The 24,850-nt window shown below is 40.1% G+C and overlaps 1 protein-coding gene across 3 annotated transcripts in view; it reads left to right on the forward strand.

Moving 5' to 3' along the window:
- PITPNB (phosphatidylinositol transfer protein beta) overlaps window positions 1–24,850 on the forward strand; it is a 68,236-nt gene that overhangs the window by 7,333 nt on the left and 36,053 nt on the right. For all 3 annotated transcript variants that reach the window (XM_055252086.2, XM_063623413.1, XM_063623412.1), the window contains exons 3-7: window positions 785–930; window positions 14,101–14,192; window positions 15,167–15,174; window positions 15,678–15,752; window positions 17,683–17,766. In XM_055252086.2, coding sequence (XP_055108061.1) covers window positions 785–930; window positions 14,101–14,192; window positions 15,167–15,174; window positions 15,678–15,752; window positions 17,683–17,766 — 405 coding nt within the window. The remainder of the gene's footprint in view (window positions 1–784; window positions 931–14,100; window positions 14,193–15,166; window positions 15,175–15,677; window positions 15,753–17,682; window positions 17,767–24,850) is intronic.

Consider the following 24,850-nt stretch of genomic DNA (forward strand, 5'->3'; position numbering starts at 1 on the left):
ATGCAGGCTTCTGAGATTTCTGATTCACGTTAAATGAACTAGAAACTACTGTGAGCAATTTCCTGCCTTTTATGGTAATATGTATACATTTATATTACTTTAAAAACAGTTTCTGTTTATTCTGTTTACTTGAGGACTCACAATGAACCATTTCTGATCTTGGGCCCCCAATACTGTTTCTGGTTAGCTGAAGAAGGACCAAATTGAGTGTATCATAAATAAGTCATAAGGAGAAAATGACCCCAGAAGTCTACCAAGATTTGGACTATCTATTATGTTTCTTTGGATCTCCAGGCTTTTGTTATTACAGTTTACATCCCTCCCCTTTATCATTAAGAACAATATGCTGGTTGCTCAGCTTTAGTTGGCAAAGTGCCAGTTGTATTTCTGCCATACCTTTCTTGGAATTTTGTGAAGTTAAATGAGAAATAATAGAGGTGAAAATGCTTTGTAAAGTACAAATATATTGTTCAAAAGTTGAACCAAGTTTCGAGACATTTTCTTGATAGATCGATAGTGTAAAGGCACCAAAGTATTTGTAACTGGCAAATTTTTTGAATAATGAAAGTTCTATAAAATACAGGTTTTTAAAACTGTATAATAATCTGCGGTTTGTCTTCCTAAACATATTAATTTCTAATTTGAGTTGTGTTTTCATATTGAACACAGTTATGCTGAATGGTTTGGATATGCTTTTCTATATCGTCTATATTAAGATTTTAGCATACTAAATTTCTGCAGTTAGTACTGACCTACTCAACTTCTGTGTTCTTTGAAATTTCAGTATCAGGTTGGGCAGCTTTACTCTGTTGCAGAAGCTAGTAAGAATGAGACTGGTGGTGGAGAAGGAATTGAAGTCTTAAAGAATGAACCTTATGAGAAGGATGGAGAAAAGGGACAGTATACACACAAAATTTATCACCTAAAGAGGTAAGCGGTGTTCACATTTGATGCCTCGTAACTAGTTGGCTTAATTATGATGCATGGAACTAGCTAACTTAACTAGTAGATATGAAGTACGTTTTTAATTTCAGTGTGATAATATATTGCACTTTAATTTTTTGAGAGACCTTCCTCCTTTATTTGTTATTTGTAAATTAGAAAAGTATTATATCTGCTTATAACAAAAATTCAGATAAAAACTTAGTCCGTGCTCCTTGCCATCAAATATTTCTAACACAGAGAGAAACACTAGAAGCAGCTTAGAGTTTATCCTTCTACATAATTTTCTGTATATATTCAAAGGAATTTTTAACATAGATAGCGATGTATTACTTGTATCAATTTTAGTTTTCTACAACAAATGGACCGTATGAATGGTTTTGCAGTTTGCTTTATTTCTCATGAATATCTTCCATATTGTTATTTAATATCTGTGTGATTCTTTTTAAAGCTAAGTGAAATTTCTTCTGGACATAGTATAGTTTACTTAACCATTCCCTGCATTGTAAGTCCATTTAGGTATTTTAGATATTTTCTAGTTTTTGTCTGTTATAAATAATGTTTCTGGCCAGGTTTGGTGGCTCACATCTGTAATCTCAGCACTTTGGGAGGCAGAGGCAGGAGGATTGCTTAAGCCTAGGAGTTTGACACCAGCCTGGGCAACACAGGGAGACCCCATCTCTACAACAACAACAACAACAACACCAACAACAACAACAAAATTGGCTAGGCGTGGAGGCTCACACCTGTAATCCCAGCACTTTGGGAGGCTGAGGCGGGCAGATCACGAGGTCAAGGGATCGAGACCACCCTGGTCAACATGGTGGAACCCTGTCTCTACAAAAAATAACAAAAATTAGCTGGGTGTGGTGGCACACAACTATAGTCCCAGCTACTTGGGAGGCTGAGGCAGGAGAATCGCTTGAACCGGGGAGGTGGAGGTTGCAGTGAGCCGAGATCATACCACTGTACTCCAGCCTGGTGACAGAGTGAGACTCTGTCTCAGAAAAAAAAAAAGAAATTAGCGGGGCATGGTGGTGTACCCTTATGGTCCCAGCTACTTGGGATGCTGAGGTAGGAGGATCATTTGGACCCAGGAGTTAGAGGTTGCAGTGAGCTATGATCACTGCACTTCAGCCTGGGCGAAAGAACAAGACCCTGTCTCAAAAAATAAACTTTTGTGAACATGGTTGTACATGTGTCTATATGCCTTAGGTTACTGTTCCTAAGAGAAATTATAAAATGAGAAATTAATAAAAGGATTGCTGGGAGGACATGCACCTTTTAAATTTTGATATTACTGCCAAAATTGCCCTTCAGGAGTTTGATAATATTTTTCCGTATTTTTCTTTTTAATTTTTGCTAATTTCATAGACAAAAGATAGTCTTGTTAAAATTCATATTTCTTTATTAGTGAGGTTGAATGTCTTTTTATGTTAATTGACCATTTGAATTTCTTGTATGACTTTTGACTCTTCATATCCTTTTTTCATTGCTTTTTTTCTCTTTGGTTCGTTGAAGTTTTTTTGCACATTCCCCTAAGTTTGGCCGTCTAATCTGTATCATTGGCATAAATATTTTAAAACAAAAAATGCTGGCCAAGTGCGGTGGCTCATGCCTGTAATCCCAGAACTTTGGGAGGCTGAGGTGGGAGGATTGCTTGAGCTCAGGAGTTTGAGACCAGTCTGGGCAATATAGTGAGACCTCATCTCTACAAAAAGAAAAGCCAAAAAATCCAAAAAAGTGCTACCAGTATTTATCTAAGGGCAGAAGACCAGTAATGGCTTTTAAGAGTCCATTTTGTCATTAATCTCCCTAGCTAATTACAGGTGGGGGATTTTTTGCCTCTGTTCTCTTCATATTGAAATGAATCATACTCATGTTTTGTGGAACTCCTTAAAGTTGTAGCTGTCATGATCAGAATTTTTTTATATTTCCTCAGCTTAACTCTGCTACTTGGTTTATAGTGACCCATAACCTACTCATCTTTGGTTTATAGTGACACATAATCTTATCTCTTTATAGAACCTTAAATTTTATCATTATTTTCTCTTAGAATACAGCATTTCTTTGCTTCTGTTGCAGGTTTGACTTGAGAAATAAGGCAGTAACTCTGATCAGTTATCCATAGAGAAGGTCTTTTCATGGTTCCTATTAATTTGTTAGTACCCTAAGTATATCTGAAAAATATGTCTATTGAGAGATGATTTTGGCATTCCAGATGGTATAGCCTATATGTATTTTAAGTTTTGAATTTGCTTATATATACTCAGCTTTCTTTTTCTAGCATTTTTGCATTTACCTGTTAATTGAATTGCACCACCACATATAAAAGTTCCTCTTAAAGACACTGAACTCTTCCTGGGGGTTCTAAAATAAGCCAAAAAGTTTGATGTATAAAATTTTTTGTTGGCCTCTGATGTCCTGTTTAAATCACTATCCTATAAGTAAATAAATTTGAAATAGATTCAAAATGTCCTCTGGTTGAAATCTGAGAGTTGGAATGTTGAGAAAGTGTTTGATACATTCCTGCATGGAAAAGAACAGTTTGAAATAATATGTAATACATAATATGTTACATGTTTTTTGAAAAAAATCAGAAAAAAAAAGCCTAAAAGAGGTACATTAAAATGTTGAGAATATTTGTCACCTGGTAGTGGGATATGGGTGATTTAAAAAATCCCACTTAAATCACCCATATATCAACCAGGTGATAAATATTCTCTTCTGTATTTTCATTTTTATAAGAAAGAAAAGGAATGTTAAATATGATTTTTGAAATAGTTGATTTAGGTAACGCTCCAGTCATGAATAAGGAGTCTCATAAGTTGAAGAGGGCTAGATAAATATGGTTAGTGCAAGAGATATTCTTATTCCGGAGAGGTTATTTGGGGATAAGGTTCAGAATTCCTCTCAGGCTTTAGTGGGTTAAATAAAAGAAGATTTTGGCTCTTGGCGGCCAACCTTCCAGCACAGTTGGGCTTCTAGAACAACTTCTCCATTCCTAGGAGGAGCGGGGTACTCTGTGGTTTTACCCTGCACTCATTTACTTGTCATTGCAATCCTGAGAAATAGACAATAATTCATATTGTACCTAAGACACTAAGGCACATATTTACCCAAGGTCACAGCTAGTAAGTGATGGAATGGTGACAGAGACCTAGGTGCTCTGATTTCAAATCCCACACCCTTTTGTCCCAGGTGCCTGATGAATACAAGGCACTCCCATGAGAAGGGAGAGAGGGGATCTGATGGGATGGCGAGGGTTGATTCCCATAGAAGGTTGGCCTTATCACACAAAGATGGCAGCTGTGGGCAGAAGCACAGAGAGGAATGAGACAGGAAAGGGAAAAAGGCAAGAGGGTGGCAGTAATGAGTCTCAGGCAGCATGGCAAATAAGACTCTTCTGACAGTAGTGAGGAACAAAAACCTATCCAATAGTAAATAAACTGGGCAAAACAGGGCCCATTTGCTGTCCTCTGGAGGAGGGAATGGCTGTGGGGCAGTCAGATGTCCACACTGACAAATTTGTCAGTGTCAACATTGAAAGCACATCAGCCACAGGATAACTATATTATGGAAGGGCAAAGAATCATTTAGTAGTAAGTGCTGAGGCCTTCACTGTTCTGCAGGAAAGACCTCCATCCCAAGGCAAGCCTAAAGGTGCAGCCCATCAGACTTAACAGTTTTCTTTAGGGCATCAGCTCAGCATGCTGAAGACATACCCACAGTCCCTAGCTAGTTTTAGAGCTCTCCCTGAGGAAGTTAAATTTATGTCTAGTAATATGTTTGCTTTTTCAACATTTATTCCATAAATTATCCTAAGCTGGGTGCACCATCACAACATCAATAAAACTACAAACTTGACTAAGGCCACCAAGGCCTTATTTTACTTTTGAGATACTTGAAGTTCTGAGATCTACTTTAGCCAGTGTAACTCAAGTCTCTGGATTCCCTGACCTGTATGCTTTCCCATTTCAGCAAAACACTTCTTGGTAGCATATATACGCTTAATCTCAACCAGAAGGTTGAGAAACAGTCTTTGTGAATATTGACAAAATCCAAAGGTTGGTGACTCATTGCACAGGACATTTGAAATGTCTGGTTTCCTTGAATCTCAGGTGATAAATCATCTCATGGGATAATGAGATTTTGTTCATATTTTGTTTGATAACTTAGAGTGAGTGGTTGCCCATGGTAATTCTGAACAGAAGATCTAGTACTTATGTATTTTTACTGTGTGCTGGTCACTGGGTTGTTGGAAGTGTTTTAGGGAGGAGTTTATTCATTCCTCACAGCAACTTTTTATAGTGAGGAAACTGAGGTCCAGAAAGGTTTAACTTACCCCATGTCTCACTGCTATTTGGTAGCAGAGATAGGACTTGAACACAGACCAACTCCAGAACCTGCCCTTTTAACCACTTTGTTCAACTAACCACTTTGCTCTACGTCTGAATCCTGTGGAAGAGTTATTTTCCATTTCCTGAAGTTAACTCCTTGGGAGTTTACAGAAAAATTCTTCCAAAACCACAGGTTTCACCATCTCTTACTTTCTCTGAAGTCTTTAACATCTAAAGTCTTCTTCCAAAATAAAGCTAAACTTAACAAGGTATTTCGGATTCCCAATTGTATAAGTCCATCCAGAACAAAAACCCTTGGCTCTAAGCAAGCCAGTCTCTTTGTTGTCTTCCTAACATAAACTGTTCAGCCCACCCTGAGCGTTTTTTTCAGCCCCTTATGCTGGGGTCTCTCATAACCTGCTTGGTTTTCTGAGTACACCTCAGAACTATCCTATGCAGAGGCATTCCATGGCTGATTTTATTCACTTTGATCCCTCTTCCCTAAACCCATCATATTTATAATTTCTTCTCATTTTGATGCCTAGTCACATATTTCCATGTGTGCATGTTTGTCTTATTGTATCCCATTTTCCACTAAAGTTAGTTTCTTTAATGCTCAGTAGTAGATGGTAGTGAAAGAGGAAGGAATTTACTGGGCAGAGAATTTTGGAGCAAGACAAAGAAATGTGTTGTAACTTTCAGATGGTATTTCAGAGAAAAGCTTGTAGCTCTCCTGAGACTTCACTGTAAGAACACACTGACCAGTCCTTTTTGCTAGTTTATTTGCTCACCCTTCTTGAGGAAAGTCAGCTTTATTCTTTCTTATTCTGCATAAGTGTTACACTTTCGCCATCTTCAGTCAGTCCTGATTGATGGGGAATTTATAAAGCTTTGCCAACTCCAGAACCACCTTGTTTCCCAAAGGTTGAAACAGAAGAAGTTTTTTTTGAAAAATCGTTATTTTAAAATTTCATGTGGTTCTAAGGTAAGAGTTCATTTTTGTAAGCAAAGGGAGTCATTTGCCAGGAACTTAAATTATGTTTTAAAATGAGAAATTTAAATCACCTGAAAATGAAAGGATTGATTGTATATAGTTGTTCACATTCAGAGAGCATCTTGCACATATAAGAAATTAATAGGCTGGGTGCGGTGGCTTGCCTGGAATCCCAGCACTTTGGGAGGCCGAGGTGGGTGGATCATTTGAGGTCAGGAGTTCGAAACCAGCCTGGCCAACATGGTGAAACCCCGTCTCTACTAAAACTACAAAAAATTTAGCGGAATGTGATGGCAGGCACCTGTAATCCCAGCTACTTGGGAGGCTGAGGCAGGAGAATCGCTTGAACCTGGGAGGCGGAGGTTACAGTGAGCCAAGATAATGATTGCACTCCAGCCTGGGCAACGAGAGTGAGACTCCGTCTCAAACAAAAAAAGAAAAAGAAAAATTAATGAATATCAGCCAAATATAATTTGTTCTTGAGTCAAGAATTAGCCATCATAGACACATGTTATTTGTCATTGTATGTAGTTTAGTCCTAAATTTTTCACAGTTCAGTTTTCCAAATCAAGAGTGATCCTGTTTCAGAAAAATATCAGAAGTATTTTCTGAAATATATTTTTCCTCTTGATGGTGTATCTCATTTTTCATGTATTATTCCCCTTTTATTGGGTGAAAAATACTTTTCTCTTTGTTTTTTGTAATTCTCCAGGACTTTGGAGTCTACTGTCTCCCAGAAGTTAGGCAGTTTGTATCTGGTTATTTTATTCCCTTCCCACAAACTGGGGTTTTAAATCATTTCTGTAATTTCCCTCCTTATGTATCTTCTTTTCTTTCTTCCATCTCCATCACTACTGTTAATCAAAGTTACCGTTCTCTCTCTTAGACTTGCCTCCAGGCTGATATTTTGCCATCCATTCTTTTTCTGGCTTTAAAATTAATTGAGATATAATTTATATGCCATAAAATTCATTCTTTTAAAATGCACACTTTAGTAGTTCTTGGTATATTCACAGAGTTCGGCAACTGCCATTGTTACTTAATTTCAGAACATTTTCAACAATCCAGAAAGAAATCTCGTATTCATTAGCAGTCACTGACTATTACCCCCTCCTCCCAGTGCCTGGCAACCACTGATCTACTTTCTGTCTCTGTAGATGTACTGTGGATATTTTATGTAAATGGAATCATGTAATATGTGGCCTTTCGTGATTGACTTCTTTCACTTAGCATGTTTTCAAGGCTTGTCTGTGTTAAAGCATGTATCACTACTTTGATATTTATCTTTTTTTATAATTTATCATTATATTTATAATTATTTGATATAATATATCAAATATATTATATATTTGATAATATATTACTTTTGCTGAGTAATATTCCATTGTATAGACCTGCCACATTTTGTTTATCCATTCATCAGTTGTTGAACATTTGGGTTTTCACTTTTGGCCGTTACGAGTAATGCTGCTGTTAACATTTCTGCATACTTTTTTGTGTGCGTGTGAACATGTTTTCAGTTCTCTTGGAGATATATATTGCTGTGAGTGAAATTGGCTGGGTCATATGATCACTCTATATTTAACCTTTTGAGGAACTGTCAATCTGCTTCCCAAAACAACTACACCACTTTATAATGTTACCAGCAGTGTATGAAGGTTCCAGTTCCTCCACATCCTCATTATCTTTTTTATTACAACCATTCTAGTGTGTGTGAAGTGGTATCTCATTGTGGTTTTGGTTTTGATTTGCATTTTCCTGGTGATTAAAGATGTTACCATCTTTTCAAGTGCTTTCTGGTCATTTGTATATCTTCTTTGAAGAAATAATCTGTTCAAATCTCATACCCTCACTTTCTTTTTAGTTTTTTTTTTTTTTTTTTTGGAGACAGGGTCTCACTATGTCATCTAGGCTGGACTGCAGTTGCTTGATGATAGCTCACTGTAGCCTTGAACTCCTGGGCTCAAGCAATCCCCCCACCTCAGCCTCTCAAGTAACTGGGACCATAGGTGTGCACTGTGCTTTGCTAATTTTTTTTTTTTGTAGAGATGGAGGTCTCCCTGTGTTGCCCAGGCTGGTCTCCAACTCCTGGTGCTTAAGCTGTCATCCTGCCTCAGCTTCCCAAAGTACTGGGATTATAGATGTGAGCCACTGGCCTTGGCTGCCCATTCTTTTTTCTGTTTTTTTTTTTTTTTTTTTTTTTTTTTTTTTTTTTTTGAGACAGAGTTTCACTCTTGTTTGCCAGGCTAGAATGCAATGGCGTGATCTCAGCTCACCACAACCTCCACCTCCTGGGTTCAAGAGCTTCTCCTACCTCAGCCTCCCGAGTAGCTGGGATTACAGGCATGTGCCACCACGCCTGGCTAATTTTGTATTTTTGGCAGAGACAGGGTTTTTCCATGTTGGTCAGGCTGGTCTCGAACTCCAGACCTCAGATGATCCACCTGCCTTGGCCTCCTAAAGTGCTGGGATTATAGGCCTGAGCTACCATGCCCGGCCTCTGGCTGCCCATTCTCAAATTGAGTTTTCTGTGTTAAGTTGCATTGTTTATATATTCTGCAAACTAGTTCCTTATCATAGAGGTGATTTGCCGATTTTTCCCCCATTCTGTGAGTTATCTTTTCCCTTTCTTGATAGTGTCTTTTGAAGCTTAAAAAGTTTTAAATTTTGGTGTTTGCCTGTAGTCCCAGCTACCTAAGAGGCTGAGGTGGGAGGATTGCTTGAGGCCAGGATTTCAAGACCAGCCGGGCAATATAGCAAAACATATTGCGACCCCATCTCTACAAAAAAATTTAAAAATTAGCCCGGTCACAGTACAGCGTACCGTTTGTCGTAGCTACTCAGGAGACGAGGTGGGAGAATCACTTGAGCCCAGAAGTTGGAGGTGGCAGTGATTTATGATTACACCACTGTTCTCCAGCCTAGTGACAGAGCAAGACCCTGTCTCTTAAAAAACCAAAGAAAAAAAAAGTTTATGATTTCGATGAAGTCCAATTTATTTTTTCTTTTTGTAGTTTATGCTTTTGGTGTCATCAAAGAAATCATTGCCCAATCCAAGATCATAAAGATTTACATCTGTATTTTCTTATAAGAATTTTATAGTTTTAGTTTTTATTTAGGTCTTTATCCATTTTGAGTTAATTTTTACAACCATCCATCCATTCTTGCCCACTCCAATTAATTTTTCACACAAAGCTAGAATGATCATACAGCTGAAATCAGGTTGTGCCATTCCCCTTTTTAAAGCTTTCAGTGGCTTCCCATCATACAAAGAATAAAATCTAAACTCTGTGACCTATAAGGTGGGGCCCATGTGGTCTTTCTGCCCTCTCTGCATGTTTGGTCACTGCAGTCTAGCCATGCTGGAGGCCTAAGAGTGGCTCAAGCAGGTTAAGTCTTTTGCTGTCTTAGGACCTGTAGTCATGCTGTTCCCTCTACTTGCTGTTCTGTTCCCTGCCTCCGTACCCTTGGATCACTGCTGTAATATTATTTCCTCAGAGAGGCCTTCCCGAATACCCTTGCTCCACTTACTAATTGCCCAGTATCCTGTTCTTTAATTTCACTGCACTGCTTGTTAAGTAATTCTCTTTGTGTTTTGTTGTTTACTAATCTGTTTTCTGCCTCCATCCCTCGAAATAAGTTCTGAATAGGAGTTGTCCTGTGTACTCACCATAATTTACACAGCCCCTGGCCTGGCACAGTGGACACAGTAAATATTTGAGTGGATGAATGAATGAGGTACCCAGTATTTTATTTATATATGTATGTATATATATATTATTATTATTTTTGAGACACAGTCTCACTGTGTCCCCAAGCTGAAGTACAGTGGTGTGATCTTGGCTCACTGCAGCATCCACCTCCCTGAGTCAAGTGACTCTCCTGCCTCAGCCTCCCAAATGGCCGGGATTGTAGGCACCCGCCACCATGCTGAGCTAATTTTTGTGTTTTTATCATGTTAGCCAGGGTTTCATCATGTTGGCCAGGCTGGTCTCGAACCCCCAACCTCAGGTGATCCTCCCACCTTGACCTCCCAAAGTGCTTGGATTACAAGCGTGAGCCACTGCACCTGGCCCTTTGTTTTCTTTTTTTGCCTTCTCAACTGAGCTTTTCCTGACTAGTGAAGAGAAGGCGTCACAGTGTATTTAAGGGATATTTCAGTTGATCATAAAATGAAAGATTAATTGGTTTATTTATGGTAAATTAATCTGGTCTTCAAATTCTTCCCTATATTTTTCTGTGTTTTGATGTTCATCTGCAGTGGGAAGGAGAAGGGTGGGAAAAGTTGTCTTGCTTGCGTGGTTTACAGATAGACATAATAATTTCCAGGGAAAAGTGCAGTTAGAAATGATTTGCCATGGTATTATGTATCTCAGGAATAGGATTAAAAAAGGAATGCGCCTAGATCAGGCATTCAGTGTACCTTATGGTCATATTTTACCCTGAAGTTAAATAGTCTTAAAGTACTATTCAGAATGGGAGAAGGGGTATGTATTCCTAAAGAGTCTTCATGGTCCTGGGCATTGTGCTATGGGTAACTCAACTCTTCAGTCTTAAGCACCTGAAATCTAGCCATGTTTACCTTGAGGTAAGTAAGCGCTGTTCCAAGTATTGGTTTATCATGAGGGAGCACCATTTTTGTGAATAGTTTGGGAGGACAAGAGAAGGATTGTCCTTTTTGCATGTTTGTTTTTGAAGGCCTACGTCCCATTTTGTTAATTCAGTTAATAATTGTTCCTTTTCTGAGGCTCTCTAAGCTTCCAAAACAGGAATCTGCTACATTTTACTAAAGGGCCTTACTATTGTTCATTCAGTTAATAATTGTTCTTTTCTGAGGCTCTCTAAGCTTCCAAATCAGGAATCTGCTGCATTTTACCAAAGTGCCTTACTAAGTGATAACTGTGGTGGCAAAATGATGTATATACCCTCAATTATATATAGTTGGCACACTTGAACTACCATGTTAGGAATATATTGAGGTTGCCATTAATGAAAATTTCTAACCTTTGAAGTAGAATTGAAATTTAGTTTTATTTGCTCCGTATATACATTTTCCTCAAGTTTAGTCAGTTACTTAGATTCATTGAGGAGAGATGTATTTGATAATGTTCTCACGTTAAACATAAAAAAAGGAGTAAATTTGAAATAAATCTAGCTTATAGGTTTGGACTTTATTAACTCAGTCAAAACATAAAATGAATTGTTGGAATTCACATGGTGGGAAAAGTATCTTAGAAATAAGATAGTAGGCATTTAGGAGCGAGATAAAGAAATATTAAAATTTTCATGTAGATTTGGCTCATGTTGGCCTTTAATGATAAATGCCAATTTCCTTCTATTTGAGTCAGCAAATTTTAGAACATTTTATGAATATTAAGGTTCTTCACACATCAGGCACTATAGGAATAAATGGATAGTTAAAATATGTGTCTGAGTTAATACAGAATTGTTTCTCCTGCCTTTTCATTTTTTCTTTGTTTCTTTTTTTTTTTTTTTTTAAGACAGAGTCTTGCTGTGTCACCCAGGCTGGAGTGAAATGGCATGATCTCAGCTCACTGCACCCTCCACTTCCCAGGTTCAAGCAATTCAGCCTCAGTGTCCCGAGTAGCTGGGATTGCAGGCACCCACCACCATGCCTGGCCAATTTTTTGTATTTTTAGTAGAGACGGGTTTCACCATGTTGGCCAGGCTGGTCTCGAACTTCTGACCTCAGGTGATCCACCCACCTGTGCTTCCCAAAGTGCTGGGATTACAGGTGTGAGCCACGACGCCTGGCCTCTCCTGCTTTTTCTAAGTTGACCAACTGAACCATGGATAGATCCGTTTGTCATACTCTCAGATGAATAGGTAGTCTTGTAGCTTGGCTTAAAAAATTATGCTCATGTGTTCCGTTGTACCCTGATTAGACCTCACCCACACTTAAAGGGATTTTGGTTCTAGTTCTTTAGCAATGGGATAAATTTTTTGGACAACTAGATACTCTTTGACTTTTAAAATGATGTTATTTTCAGTTATCCTGGCTTGGTGTTTCTGAAGTTTGAATGAATCGTTCCACCATTTGAAAAGAAATAAGTGATCAGGCCGGGCGTGGTGGCTTACGCCTGTAATCCCAGCACTTTGGGAGGCCAAGGTGGGCGGATCACGAGGTCAGGAGATCAAGACCATCCTGGCTAACACGGCGAAACCCCGTCTCTACTAAAAATACAAAAAAATTAGTGGGGGGTGGTAGCGGGTGCCTGTAGTCCCAGCTATTCGGGAGCCTGAGGCAGGAGAGTGGTGTGAACCCAGGAGTCCGTGGAGCTTGCAGTGAGCCAAGATCCTGCCACTGTACTCCAGCCTGGGCGACAGAGCAAGACTCCATCTCAAAAAAAAAAATAAGTGAACAAAGAATTAGCCTCTTTCATTTTTAAGGATGTGAAGACATTAAGGAAGATTTAAATGAAGAAAGGCATATGAAAGTACCCAGCTCTGTGTCAGCTTATAATTAAAAAGCAGTAACTACCATTTTTTGAGCTCATTGTATTGTGCAGTGTGCTGAACACATTCCAGTATTTGATTTAATTCTATCAATAACCCTGCAGAGCAGGTAATAGGAATTCCATTCAACATATGAGGAATTTCAGAGAAGCCAAGTAGCAGGCCTGAGGTCACACAGCTTCTAAATGGTGATTTTGGGATTTGAATTCCATCTGTGTGAAAAGTCTGTGCTAGCAAAACTACTTTTTACAGTAGGCTCCAGTCACTAAATCAGTCACTTCATTTGCATTTGTTTGAATACTGTTAAGACTGATTTTCCTATTTGTTTGTTAATGAGTAACATTTTCTATTTGTAATGGGCCTGTGGATGACTTTTGCCCCTTTATATGTTGGGATTGTTTCTGATTATCATATGCTTGCACAAGCTTCTCATATATTAATCATGTATTGAACCTTTCTCTTCCTCTGAACATACTTGAGGCAGCAAGTGACATTCATCTCCCATACCTACAAAATTTTATACTTGGATATGCTTTAATTTCTCATTTTCTACATGAGTCGTTTACATTGTCATTTTTCCTCAGGTCTGTTTACATTGTCATTTTTCTTCAGGTCTGTTCTGTAAAATGTATTCAGACTTTTATTCAGAGATATCTCCTTATTCTGGGGCTTTTTGCATTAAGAAACAGTATAATGTCATCTAACTCTAAGAACTACGTTGTATTAATGTGCAGGATGAATAGCCATTAACTCTTAGGTTTCACATTGGGGTAGTAGATCAGAAGTTCTTAAGAAATAATTGCTTCTATTTAAAAAAAAATACACACATAAACACAAAACCTTTTATACAGTTAACTTTTTTTTTTTCCTTCTGAGACAAGGTCTTGCTTTGTTGCCCAGGCTAGAGTGCAGTGGTGTGATCTCAGCTTGCTGCAACCTCTATCTCCCAGGTTCAAGTGATCCACTTCAGCCTCCTGAATAGTTGGGGCTATAGGCACGTGCCACCATGCCTGGCTAATTTTGTGTTTTTTGTAGAGACAGGGTTTCACCCTGTTGCCCAGGCTAGTCTCAAACTCCTGGGCTCAAGCCATCCTCCTGCCTCAGCCTCTCAAAATGCTAGGATTAAGGCATGAGCCACCATACCCAGCTAAATATTCTTAATCATTTTTATTTAAAGTGTAAAAAATTATGTGTTCATTTCTACTGGATTACTTTAGGATCGAAATAAACTAGTTCATCAAACTTAGAACGTGGTCACCTTTGATTGCCATACTCTTTCAAGCAATTTGATAGATACCAAGAATTGATGGTGCTGTTAAATAATATCCAGTATCTCTCTTCTCCCAGCAAAGTTCCTGCATTCGTGAGGATGATTGCTCCTGAGGGCTCCTTGGTGTTTCATGAGAAAGCCTGGAATGCGTACCCCTACTGTAGAACAAGTAAGCCTGGCCCCCAGCAGCCATTGCACCCCTCCACCCTGAGAATGAGAGAGATTCCCAGTACCAATGTCTTTGAGAAGGGTTACACTGAGCAGGGTCTTCCTTGGGTTCTTGGATAGTCACTGCTAGAATGAGGCAGAGGAAGGGCTGCACTGGGTTCCTTTTTTTTTTTTTTTTTTTTTGAGACAGAGTCTCGCTGTCTCCCAGGCTGGAGTGCAGTGGCGCGATCTCGGCTTACTGCAGGCTCTGCCCCCCGGGGTTCACGCCATTCTCTTGCCTCAGCCTCCCGAGTAGCTGGGGCTACAGGCGCCCACCACCTCGCCCGGCTAATTTTTTGTATTTTTAGTAGAGATGGGGTTTCACTGTGTTAGCCAGGATGGTCTCGATCTCCTGACCTCGTGATCTGCCCGCCTCAGCCTCCCAAAGTGCTGGGATTACAGGCGTGAGCCACCGCGCCTGGCCTGCACTGGGTTCCTGTCCCCAGAACTTTGTGACAGGCATAAGTTCATTCTCACATGGCAGCCACTTTGGGGTCCTAGCTGACTATGCTGGCTCCAGGGGTAAGCCAAAAGAAAGGTCGTTCACACTCAGAAGGGTGTTTTGGTGCATTTCAACAGTGTTTTACTTAAATTGCTACATAGTAGAGGAATAGGACAGACTTCTGAAACAGCATCCTATCATTTACTAAATTGACCTTATAAATAATGTTTTGCTGTTGTGACATTATTATTCTTTTTAGCATTATTTTTAAAATTAGATTATCTTCATATTTTATTTGTACTCCATAATCTAATGTACTGTGTAGTGTCACTTGTGTAGAAACTGTTTTGCAGACATAAGTTACTAAATAAATGTTCTGTGTTTTCAGATAGTTTAGTCTTTGTGACATTAAGTATTGGGACAGATTGTTTTGACTCCAATTAATATTCTGAAATTTTTCTCCTTCCATTACCTACCTCTCCATTATGCCTCAGTTGTAACGGTGAGTAAAACTACTTTTGTGTCTCATACTTTCTTTATCTTTAAACTTTGTTTTACGCAGTAATTATTTTCAACCATTCTTTGCTAACTGCCCCTCACTGCATGGTTCCTTCCTGTGTCCCGCCAACCAGCCCCCACCCTCTACCACATGTTCCCAGTGTTCATGGGCCTTTTCCACCCTTGTTTCAAAATCTCCCTGTTGATTTTATTTTGCTTTTGTTACTCCCTTCAAATGCCATATTTGTTTATCAGACCTCACAGCTTCTTTATTAGCCCAGTATGCCGCGTGGCAAGTAGAATTGCTTAAATTATTTAAAAGCATGCAGCATTTGGTTTGCCTGACAAGTCTATAAAAATCGGTAGCTAATGATTCTTTGTCACTTGAGGATCAGTCTCCTTGTAGAGTCAAAGCATGGATGCCTATACTGAGAAAAGCTCCTTCAGACGTGGGCACCAAGAAACAGGTAGAAGATCACTGTCATTTTCCTGTTGTGTTTTCTGCAGAATGAATATATGAAAGATGATTTCTTCATTAAAATCGAAACATGGCACAAACCAGACTTGGGAACATTAGAAAATGTAAGTTTCAACTCTGCACTTTTAGTACAGAAGCCCCCTGGAAACGAGAATACTATATGTAGTTCACTTTGTCATCATCAAAGTAATGTCACCTGTGTTAGGCTAGTATCTGACAGCAACAAGCTGTGTCAAATTGAGATGAGGCGGGCAAGCAGCCAGAAAGCAAATTGGCTTTCCCTATCAGTCCTCTTGCCTTGACACTTTGGTAGAGTTGCTGTTTTGATCAGCAACTCTCTTTATCCTAGACGAGGAGAGCATGAGTAAACAAAATTCACAGATAATCCCCAGCCCAATTTTAGCCATTAGTTTTGCTAATTAGATTGCTTTTATCTCTGAGTGTTTGTCAGAGCTGCTCTGCATAGCAGGATTGATTGCTTTAATTTTTACCTCCTGTCTGCTTTGCTAGGGTATGGGCTCATGTCAGAGAAATGGCCAAAAGGCAGGAGGGATAAAGTACTTGAATAACTTACAAAAATGTTGAAAAGCTGTTGACTTATATAAGTTGGTGCACATTTATCTCTTTAAGATTCAAGAACATCTTTGAGTTAGGACTTAAAAAAATGTAATCATTAACTTTTGGTAAGATTTGTCATGTAACTTGGGAAAAGGCCTGTTGTATAGGTTGATACCCTTTGTCTAGGGGTTCTCAAAAGTATGGTCTTTGGTTGGGCCAGCAGCAGCACAGTATCCGAGGACTTGTTTGAAATGCAAATACTCTGACCTCACCCAAGAACTACCGAACCAGAATCTCTAGGGGTGGGACTCAGCAGTTTCTGTTTTCTGGTGCACATTCATTCCAGGAGAGTAGGTTAATGATTGTGGCAAATTCTGTTTTTACTGTTCTATTACTGTGCTCTTATGTTATTGATGCCAATTAATAGAACTTTGAATTTTAATATGTGGTATTTGACTTGAGTTTTCTTTCAAGTGATCATTTGACATTTTATGTTGTTTTTCTTTTTTTTTTTTTTTTTTTTTTTTTGAGACAGTCTCACTTTGTTGCCCAGGCTGGGGTGCAATCATGCGCTGTCTGCTCAGTGCAATGTCTGCCTCCTGGGTTCAAGCGATTCTGCTGCCTCAGCCTCCCAAGTAGCTGGGACTGCAGGCATGCACCACCCTGCCTGGCTAACTTTTATATTTTCAGTAGAGATGGAGTTTCACCATGTCGGCCAGGCTGGTCTTGAACTTCTGACCTCAGGTAATCTGCCTGCCTCAGCCTCCCAAAGTGCTGGGATTACAGGTGTGAGCCACTACACCCGGCCTTTATGTTGTTTTTCGTAGTAATCCTCTATAATTTATAATCTAGATGAGATTTTTGGTGTGCATTAATCTGTATGACTTAATCTGATATTTTCAGCTTTTAAATGGGCATATCTTTGTCAGTTTTCAAACAATTCCTAATTAGTTCATAGATGGCATTTCAGAAATAAATGATTGATCAACATGCAGTAGAGAGGAGTTGGCATCATACTGAAACTGAATAGCTTTAGGATAATCAAATTTTGGAGAAATTTTAGACCATACAGTGCATCATTTGAATTCTACTTGTAATGTCACCTTATGTTTGTATAGGACTTTGTTGGTTACAAAGGTTACAGGTACTTTGTTGTGTATCATTTGGGTTAAACGTAGGTCTTGTATATTTAGTTACATAAATCATCTGTGAGGACTGTCAGAAGGTAATATTGACAGGTTTCTACTCATTTGGCAGCATCCTCATTCTCTCCTTCCTTATTATTTGGGGTTATAAGTGGTAATAAAAGACTTTTAGATCCTGCAAAATGTCAAACAGCTGATATAATGAAATAATAATTTGGGTCTTTTAATTCCCTATAATGTATCCTGAGAGACTCAAGATAAAGATTATATGTGTAAGCATAATAGAATAATCTACAGTTTGTTTTGTTTCTTTTCTCTTTGTCATTGGTAGGTACATGGTTTAGATCCAAACACATGGAAAACTGTTGAAATTGTCCATATAGATATTGCAGATAGAAGTCAAGTTGAACCAGCAGTAAGTATTACTCAATGACATTTAACTTGTTCCCTTTTACAGTTAAAAATTATTTTCTACTATCACATTTGGGATTAAGTTAAAAAAATTATTTCCTTTCTTTCTTGTACGGCCTACATTTCTATGCCGAAATGAGCTTGGAGTGTAGTCTAGTACGTCTGTGCAGCAAAGAGACCAGAGTAAGAGAGAAGGTGATTTGTTTTCTGTGTAGATTTTGGCTTTGTACAAGTGATCCCTTTAAGAAGTCCCAGTATACCTGGGAAATGTAGGTTGTTTTCATTGAAAAACAAAACAAAACACATTGTTTACAAAATAATTCTCCCTTGAGCTAGGTCTCTCTTACTTTTTCAAATGTGATTAAGAAAGCAAAAATTTAATTTGCATACAAGTATTTAGTAACTCAGCTACAGTTGTTATTTGTGGAAAATGGTTGGTGTAGAGTATCTTTTTAAAAATGTTCTTTTAGATTCCAGAAGTAGGTATAGAGTATTTTAATTTAATAGTTGTTTAGCTTTCTATTTTGAATCCTATTAAGATGTAAATATTTCTACTCCTGGCTTTTGACTTAATAAAATTTCTTTTTCACAAGACACTTATTCCTCATGCCAGATTAAGACTCAAGATAAAGATGATATATGTAAGCGTAATAGAATAATCTTAGGCTGGACGCAGTGGCTTCCACTTGTAATCCCAACACTTTGGAAGGCCAAGGAGGGAGGATTGCTTGAGCACAGGAGCTTGAGACCAGCCTGGACAACATAGTGAGATCCTGTCTCTAAAAAAGAAAAAAACAATTAGCTGGGCGTGGTGGCATGTGCCTGTAATTCCAGCTACATGAGGAGGCTTAGACAGGAGGATTGCTTGAGTCCAGAAATTTGAGTTTGCAGTGAGCCGTGATCGTACCACTGCACCCCAGCCAGGGTGACAGAGTGAGATCCTATCTCAAGAAAAAAAAAAGGCCTGACACAGTGGCTCACGCCTGTAATCCCAGCACTTTGGGAGGCCAAGGCAGGAGGATCACGAGGTCAGGAGATCAAGACCATCCTGGCTAACACGGTGAAACCCCTTCTCTACTAAAAATACAAAAAATTAGCCAGCATGGTGGTGGGCGCCTGTAGTGCCAGCTACTCGGGAGGCTGAGGTAGGAGAATGGCATGAGCCCGGGAGGCAGAGCTTGCAGTAAGCCGAGATCGCGCCACTGCACTCCAGCATGGGTGACAGAGCAAGACTCCGTCTCAAAAAAAAAAAAAAAGGAAAAAAACAGACCCCTGTCTTATCTTGCCAAAGTTTGTGAATATTAATATGGTTCTTACTTTGTAGTGTGCTAAGTGCTGCTTTGGTTTTACACAGCACGTGTAAATACAAGCACTGGTACTCTTTCTCTAATCTAGAGAGCTAAAGCTTTGGAATAAGAGTGGTACCCTTTGTTTTGTCGTGGTCAAGCACAGTGTGTTCAGTGGGCATCCCCTTCCATTTCTATTTTTGGTGCTTATTCCCTGAACTTGAGCAGTGTTATAAGCGAAACAGAAATAAGTCAAACACTAAATGTCTGGTTTTGGTGTTGAAATTTAAAGGTAAACTTGCCTAAACAAAGGTCCCTGACCTTTTCTCAGATGTCGCTGGGGTTGAGACTGCCAGCAGTGACCCAGTGCCAGGCTGGGCCAACTCTGCTAGGGCCCCCTTCCTGCTTAGAAGTGTGAGCACTGATAAGGGACTTTTGTTCTAGAAGTTCTTAAATTTTAGCTTTGCTGTGATTTGAAGTTGTTTCAATTTTAGGGATATTTCCACCTTTGACATTATATAGGGAGTTTTTCAGTCTGTAGAAATGAAATGATATATCTGTTATGCCCTTTTATTTCTCTTGGTATTGTTTACAGCTAAGATTTACTATATGTGAAAGAATGATGGGAAGAGAAGTAATTGGGAGCAATGAGTGAGTCAGTTAATGACTAGGTCAGGACAGCTTACAAGCCTGGAGCTGCCCATCACTAAAATACCAAGCAGCAGTTTGCCACACCAGGATCGGGTGCCCTGGGGAAGGCATTCCCATTATGTTGTTGGTGTTTGAAAATGCTATAATGGCCAAAGAAAATGGCTCAACTGACTCAGACTTATGGTCCATAGGTTTGCAGTCTACGTTGTTCAACAGCAGAGTACAAGATACCTTTGGTTTTGCTGGAGGCATAAAAATTCTTTGTTCCTGTCCTTAGGCGAAAATGGGCAGTGTTTACAGGCATGAATGCTGGTGGAAAGAGCAGTGTAAGGGCAGATTGATTGCACAAGAACCCTGGAGGCCCTGGTTCCCATCCCCTCCACCTCAGCACAGACTTCAGAGAGGAGAGGAGGCACTGGATGCATGACAGCAGCACTTGAGATAGGTGCTCCAGGTGGAAGGCACCCGTGCAAAGGCTGAGTAGGTAGTTCTCTATGTGAAAATGGTGATGTTTGGGGTGGATGGCTAGTGAAAAAGACTGGATTGAGCCCAAGTGAGGAGGATCTGTGTTGTTAGGCATGGAGCTTTGACTGAAAACATACATTCTGAAACTAGGTGGGCTTCAGATTTCCATTCTGAGGCTCCGCCACCTACTGGCTATTTAATCTTGGACAGGTTGCTTGGCCTCTCTTTGCCTGTATTATCTTGTGTAAAATGAGAGTAATTATAGGATTAAATATGAGCACTTAGAGTATATTAGTCTGTTTTCACACTGCTGTAAAGATACTACCCACGACTGGGTAATTTATAATGGAAAGAGGTTTAATTCACTCACAGTTCTGCATGGCTGGGGAGGCCTTGGGAAACTTACAGGCATGGTGGAAGGGGAATCAGGCACGTTTTACATGGCGGCAGGAGAGAGAGGAGGAGGAAGGAGGAACTCCTAAACAGATCTTGTGAGAACTCACTCAGCGTCACCAGAACAGCATGGGGGAAACTGCCCCCATGATCCAATCACCCGCCTTCCTTGACACATGGGGATTACAGGTCCCTCCCTTGACATGTGGTAATTACAATTTGAGATGAGATTTGGGTGGTAACACAGAGCCAGATCTTATACAGCCAGTGCGTAGTTCAGTAAATGCTAGCTGTAATTGTCATTATTATTAGCTCCAGTTGTTCAAGAGTTCTGAGAGTCTGTGTTCACACCAGGCATTGTTTGGGGACTAATCACAACCTGCGTCTGTGTGGTTTTTTGATGTTCATAGCTCCTATTTCCCATTACGTTTTAGAGATTAGTAAGATATATTTTAAAGTTTATTGAATTTGCAGGAACCGTTTTTTATTGGGATAAAATACACATAACCTAAATTTTACCCTTTTAGCCATTTTTAAATGTACAATTCAGTGGCATTTGGTACATTAACAGGGTCCTGCAGCCATCACCACTGTCTAGCTGCAAAACGTTTTCATCACCCTGTACTCATGAACATTCATTCCCTGATTCTCCTTCCCCCTAACCTTTGGCAACTGCTAACCTGTTTTCTGTCTCTTGGGATTTGCCGATGCTGGATATTTCATATAAATAGAATCATGCAGTGCACAGCCTCCTGTGGCTGGCTTCTTTCTTAAACTTTGCATTTATTTACAAGATTCATCTTCGTCGTGTGTGTCAGTACTTCATTCCTTTCTATGGATGAATAATATTCCGGTGTATGGATAGACCACATTTTGTTCATGCATTCATCTGTTTTTTGTTTTGTTTTGTTTTGTTTTTGAGACGGAGTCTCGCTGTGTCACCCAGGCTGGAGTACAGTGGCACAATCTCGGCTCACTGCAAGCTCCGCCTGCGGGTTCATACCATTTTCCTGCCTCAGCCTCCCGAGTAGCTGGGACTACAGGTGCCCGCCACCACGCCCAGCTAATTTTTTGTGTTTTTAGTAGAGACAGGGTTTCGCCATGTTAGCCAGAATGGTCTTGATCTCCTGACCTCGTGATCCTCCTGCTTCGGCCTCCCAAAGTGCTGGGATTACAGGCATGAACCACCACGCCTGGCTTCATGCGTTCATCTGTTGATGGACATTTGGGTTTTTTCTACCTCTTGGCTGTTGTGACTAGTGCAACTGTAAACCTTTGTGTCGTAGGAGCTTTTTGTCTAATGTGCTGTCTTAGTTGGGGATAATTAAAGAACTGTTACGTAAGGATTATCAGACCTTTTGATGTGAAAAAAAAATAATTCCAGTATGCATATTTCTCTGTTACAAAAAGAAAGGGAAAGGAACTTTTTGGTGGCAAAGGTGCCCTTGACAGTTTTTAAGCCTGGAGTGGAGCATTGAGCTTCCAGGGTTGGGGAGGGGGGTGGGGGGTGGGCGATGTTGAAGGCTGGTATGGGTGGTGGCAGGAGAGCTAGGACCAGACCCTCATTTCAGGGAGGAGGTGACTGTGAAATCTAGTGGTGCAGGGACGCTGGGTCTGCTCTTTTATTCTGCACATCCTTGTCTGTCCACTTTCCCAGGCATTGACAGCTGCCCCTACACTCTATCCCTTTAATTTCTGCCCCATTGTTTTGGCCTTGACTAGTTAGTGTTTTAGGATTAGCTTCTATCCCAAACACCTGGACCACCTGGCGGTCACTACTTCTTACCAGATCCAACTTGGTTTTCTGTTAAGTTAATTTATTGATTTCATTCTGCCCTTTTAGGTAATTTTGTCACTCAAATATTCTAGTCTACAGTGTAGAGAAAAGGCACAACACATTTGCTATTCTAAAGTGGTAATGTCGTAGCAATGAATAGTACTGAATGCCTGTGCAGTGTGTACCAGTGCTGTGCATGCAGCACTGTGGTAGCTGTCGAGGATTTGTATAGCACCCACAAGAGACTTACAGTCTTAGCAAGAGAAGCCCAGTACAACGAAGTAGTTAACAAGTGGCAGAGGCTTATAGCATGGTCCAAAGTGCTGTAGGGTTTCAGAGAAGAGAACAGACGATCTGTAAGAATGCAAAGCTGAAAAGGCTGAAGGGAAGACTCCTGACATGAGGATTTGTAGGGTTTTGATGAGTGGAACAGTCATTACACTTTTTCCTCTTAAACTTGTTGCTCTGACACATTATATGTTTATTTCTTCATTTTTCTCTTTCCCTTCCAAGTAGAAATTAAACCTGAGAGGGAAGAGTCTTTGTAACCTTAGCCCATGTCTCCCCAGATCCTATAACACTGTCTGAAATATAGTAGGTACTCAGTGAATTCCTGTTAATAAATGAATCATAGGCAAGCAGAATAGAAATGAAGGTACAGATGTACCATCTGACATTGAATTGGAGTAGTTTTTCGAGCTGAAGGGAACCTTAGCTACCTAGGCCTCCTTGCATTTAGACTGTGCTTCACATAATCCTAAGAGTTTCTTGCCCCCCTCCTCCCTCAGGTTATCAGGATGGAGCGACTAGAATAAGGGGCTGAATTCCTTCCTGTTCCCTCTGCCAGCGCAGTTGTGCTTGCTTGTCATTAGTCTTGACTGTAAGATTTACAATGAACACACAGTTCTGCAGCTACAGAAAGTTTGGTTTCAGGGCTAACCTAGTAAGCCCAGGTAAGCTAGTATGATCACTTAGCTAATGCCTAAAGTGGGAATCCCAATTCTCAGATCAGCTGACTGATTCTTCCCTAGCTCAGGCATTGCCGGGGCAGTCACTCTTCGAGCTGCCACTTGAGAATTCTCTTCCTCTCCTCACACTGCTCTGCCACGGACCATACCCTGTGCTTTCCTGCTCCAACACACTGGTTGTTCTCACCTCCTTTCTGGGACTCCTTTCGTTCTGTCCAAAGTTGACATGTTCTTCAGGATCTAGATAGGTCGGAGCTTGCCTCCTCCAGGGAGATTTCTTTCAAGTTGAAATCAGTCTTCCTCTCTGCTGAATTTCAGAAGCTTTTGCTCATTTCATTGGTGTGTTTTGTTCTCTTTGTTTAGCAACCTGTTCCCTTTATACAGAGAGGCCCTTCCTAAATATCGGTCAGATGAACCTGATGAGCTTGAGAATAATGATGGAACTAAACACTATGAGCCAAGAGTTTGTACTGGAATACAAAATCAATTTGATGTCCTTTTGATAACACCTGGGTTGGCAAGGGATGAGGAAGCAGGCCCTCCCATACATTGCCTGTGGGAATATAAATTGGTGGAACTGGTACTAGTCTAGCAGAATTACAAGTGTACATAGCCTATTGACCCAGCAAAATTCTGCTTCTAGGAACTGACTCTACCCACTGTAAAGTGACAGGTGTATAAACCTAAGATCAGAAGTCTAAGTGTTTCTTTATCAATCGGGAACTGATTAAAAATATTATGGCACACTCATGATGGAGTTTAGTGCAATCATTAAAAGGGAGTGAGCTTTATTTGTACTGATGGAGAATCCTTTTCAAGACAACCTGGAGGGAGAAAGACAAAAAAGTATGTATAATATGCTTCCATTTGTTATATTAAAAGGGAGAAAAATAGTTTGCTTAGTTACATATGGACTATCAAGAAGAATGCGTAAGATGCTGTTGATAGTGATTTCCCTCAGGACAGGAATGGGATGGAAGAGTTGAGGTCTGACAGAGATGTGTGCAGTGGATCGGGGATAAACTGTCACCAACTGTATGGTTTCTGTTGCTGCATAACAGATCACTACATATTTAGTGGCCGGGTAATGTGACCTGATTAGTTTGATTAATTAAGGGAATGGCCTCCCATTACCTTTGCCACAGTCTGGCTTAGAAACAGGTTAGCGGTTCTGCTTGCACTTAATGGGAGGGAATTACATGAGGGTGACTTATGGCGGAGAGGGGTTCACTTTAGGATGCATCTGCCATACCAGCAGTTAATGTTTAGTGCCTAGAACTTGCTCCTTAAGGATTGGAGTGACACTAGGATTGAGAGCTTAGTAACTATGAATAGGCCAGCAAGTGGGTGTGGGATTGAGTGGGGGTGGGGCTGCACCCCATGGATTGGGTTGCCTGTTGGATCTGGGGAGGTGGGGTGGGTGGAGATATTGGGGCAGAATCTCCTTCCTAGATTGCTGAGTCTGTCTTGTTCCGGGGACCAGAGGACAGCTTATGGAGGCTCAGGTTGGGTGGGGAATGGTTAATGGCCAGATCCAGATCCTACCCC

This window comes from Symphalangus syndactylus, chromosome 18 (assembly GCF_028878055.3).
Source record: "Symphalangus syndactylus isolate Jambi chromosome 18, NHGRI_mSymSyn1-v2.1_pri, whole genome shotgun sequence".
NCBI lineage: Eukaryota > Metazoa > Chordata > Mammalia > Primates > Hylobatidae > Symphalangus > Symphalangus syndactylus.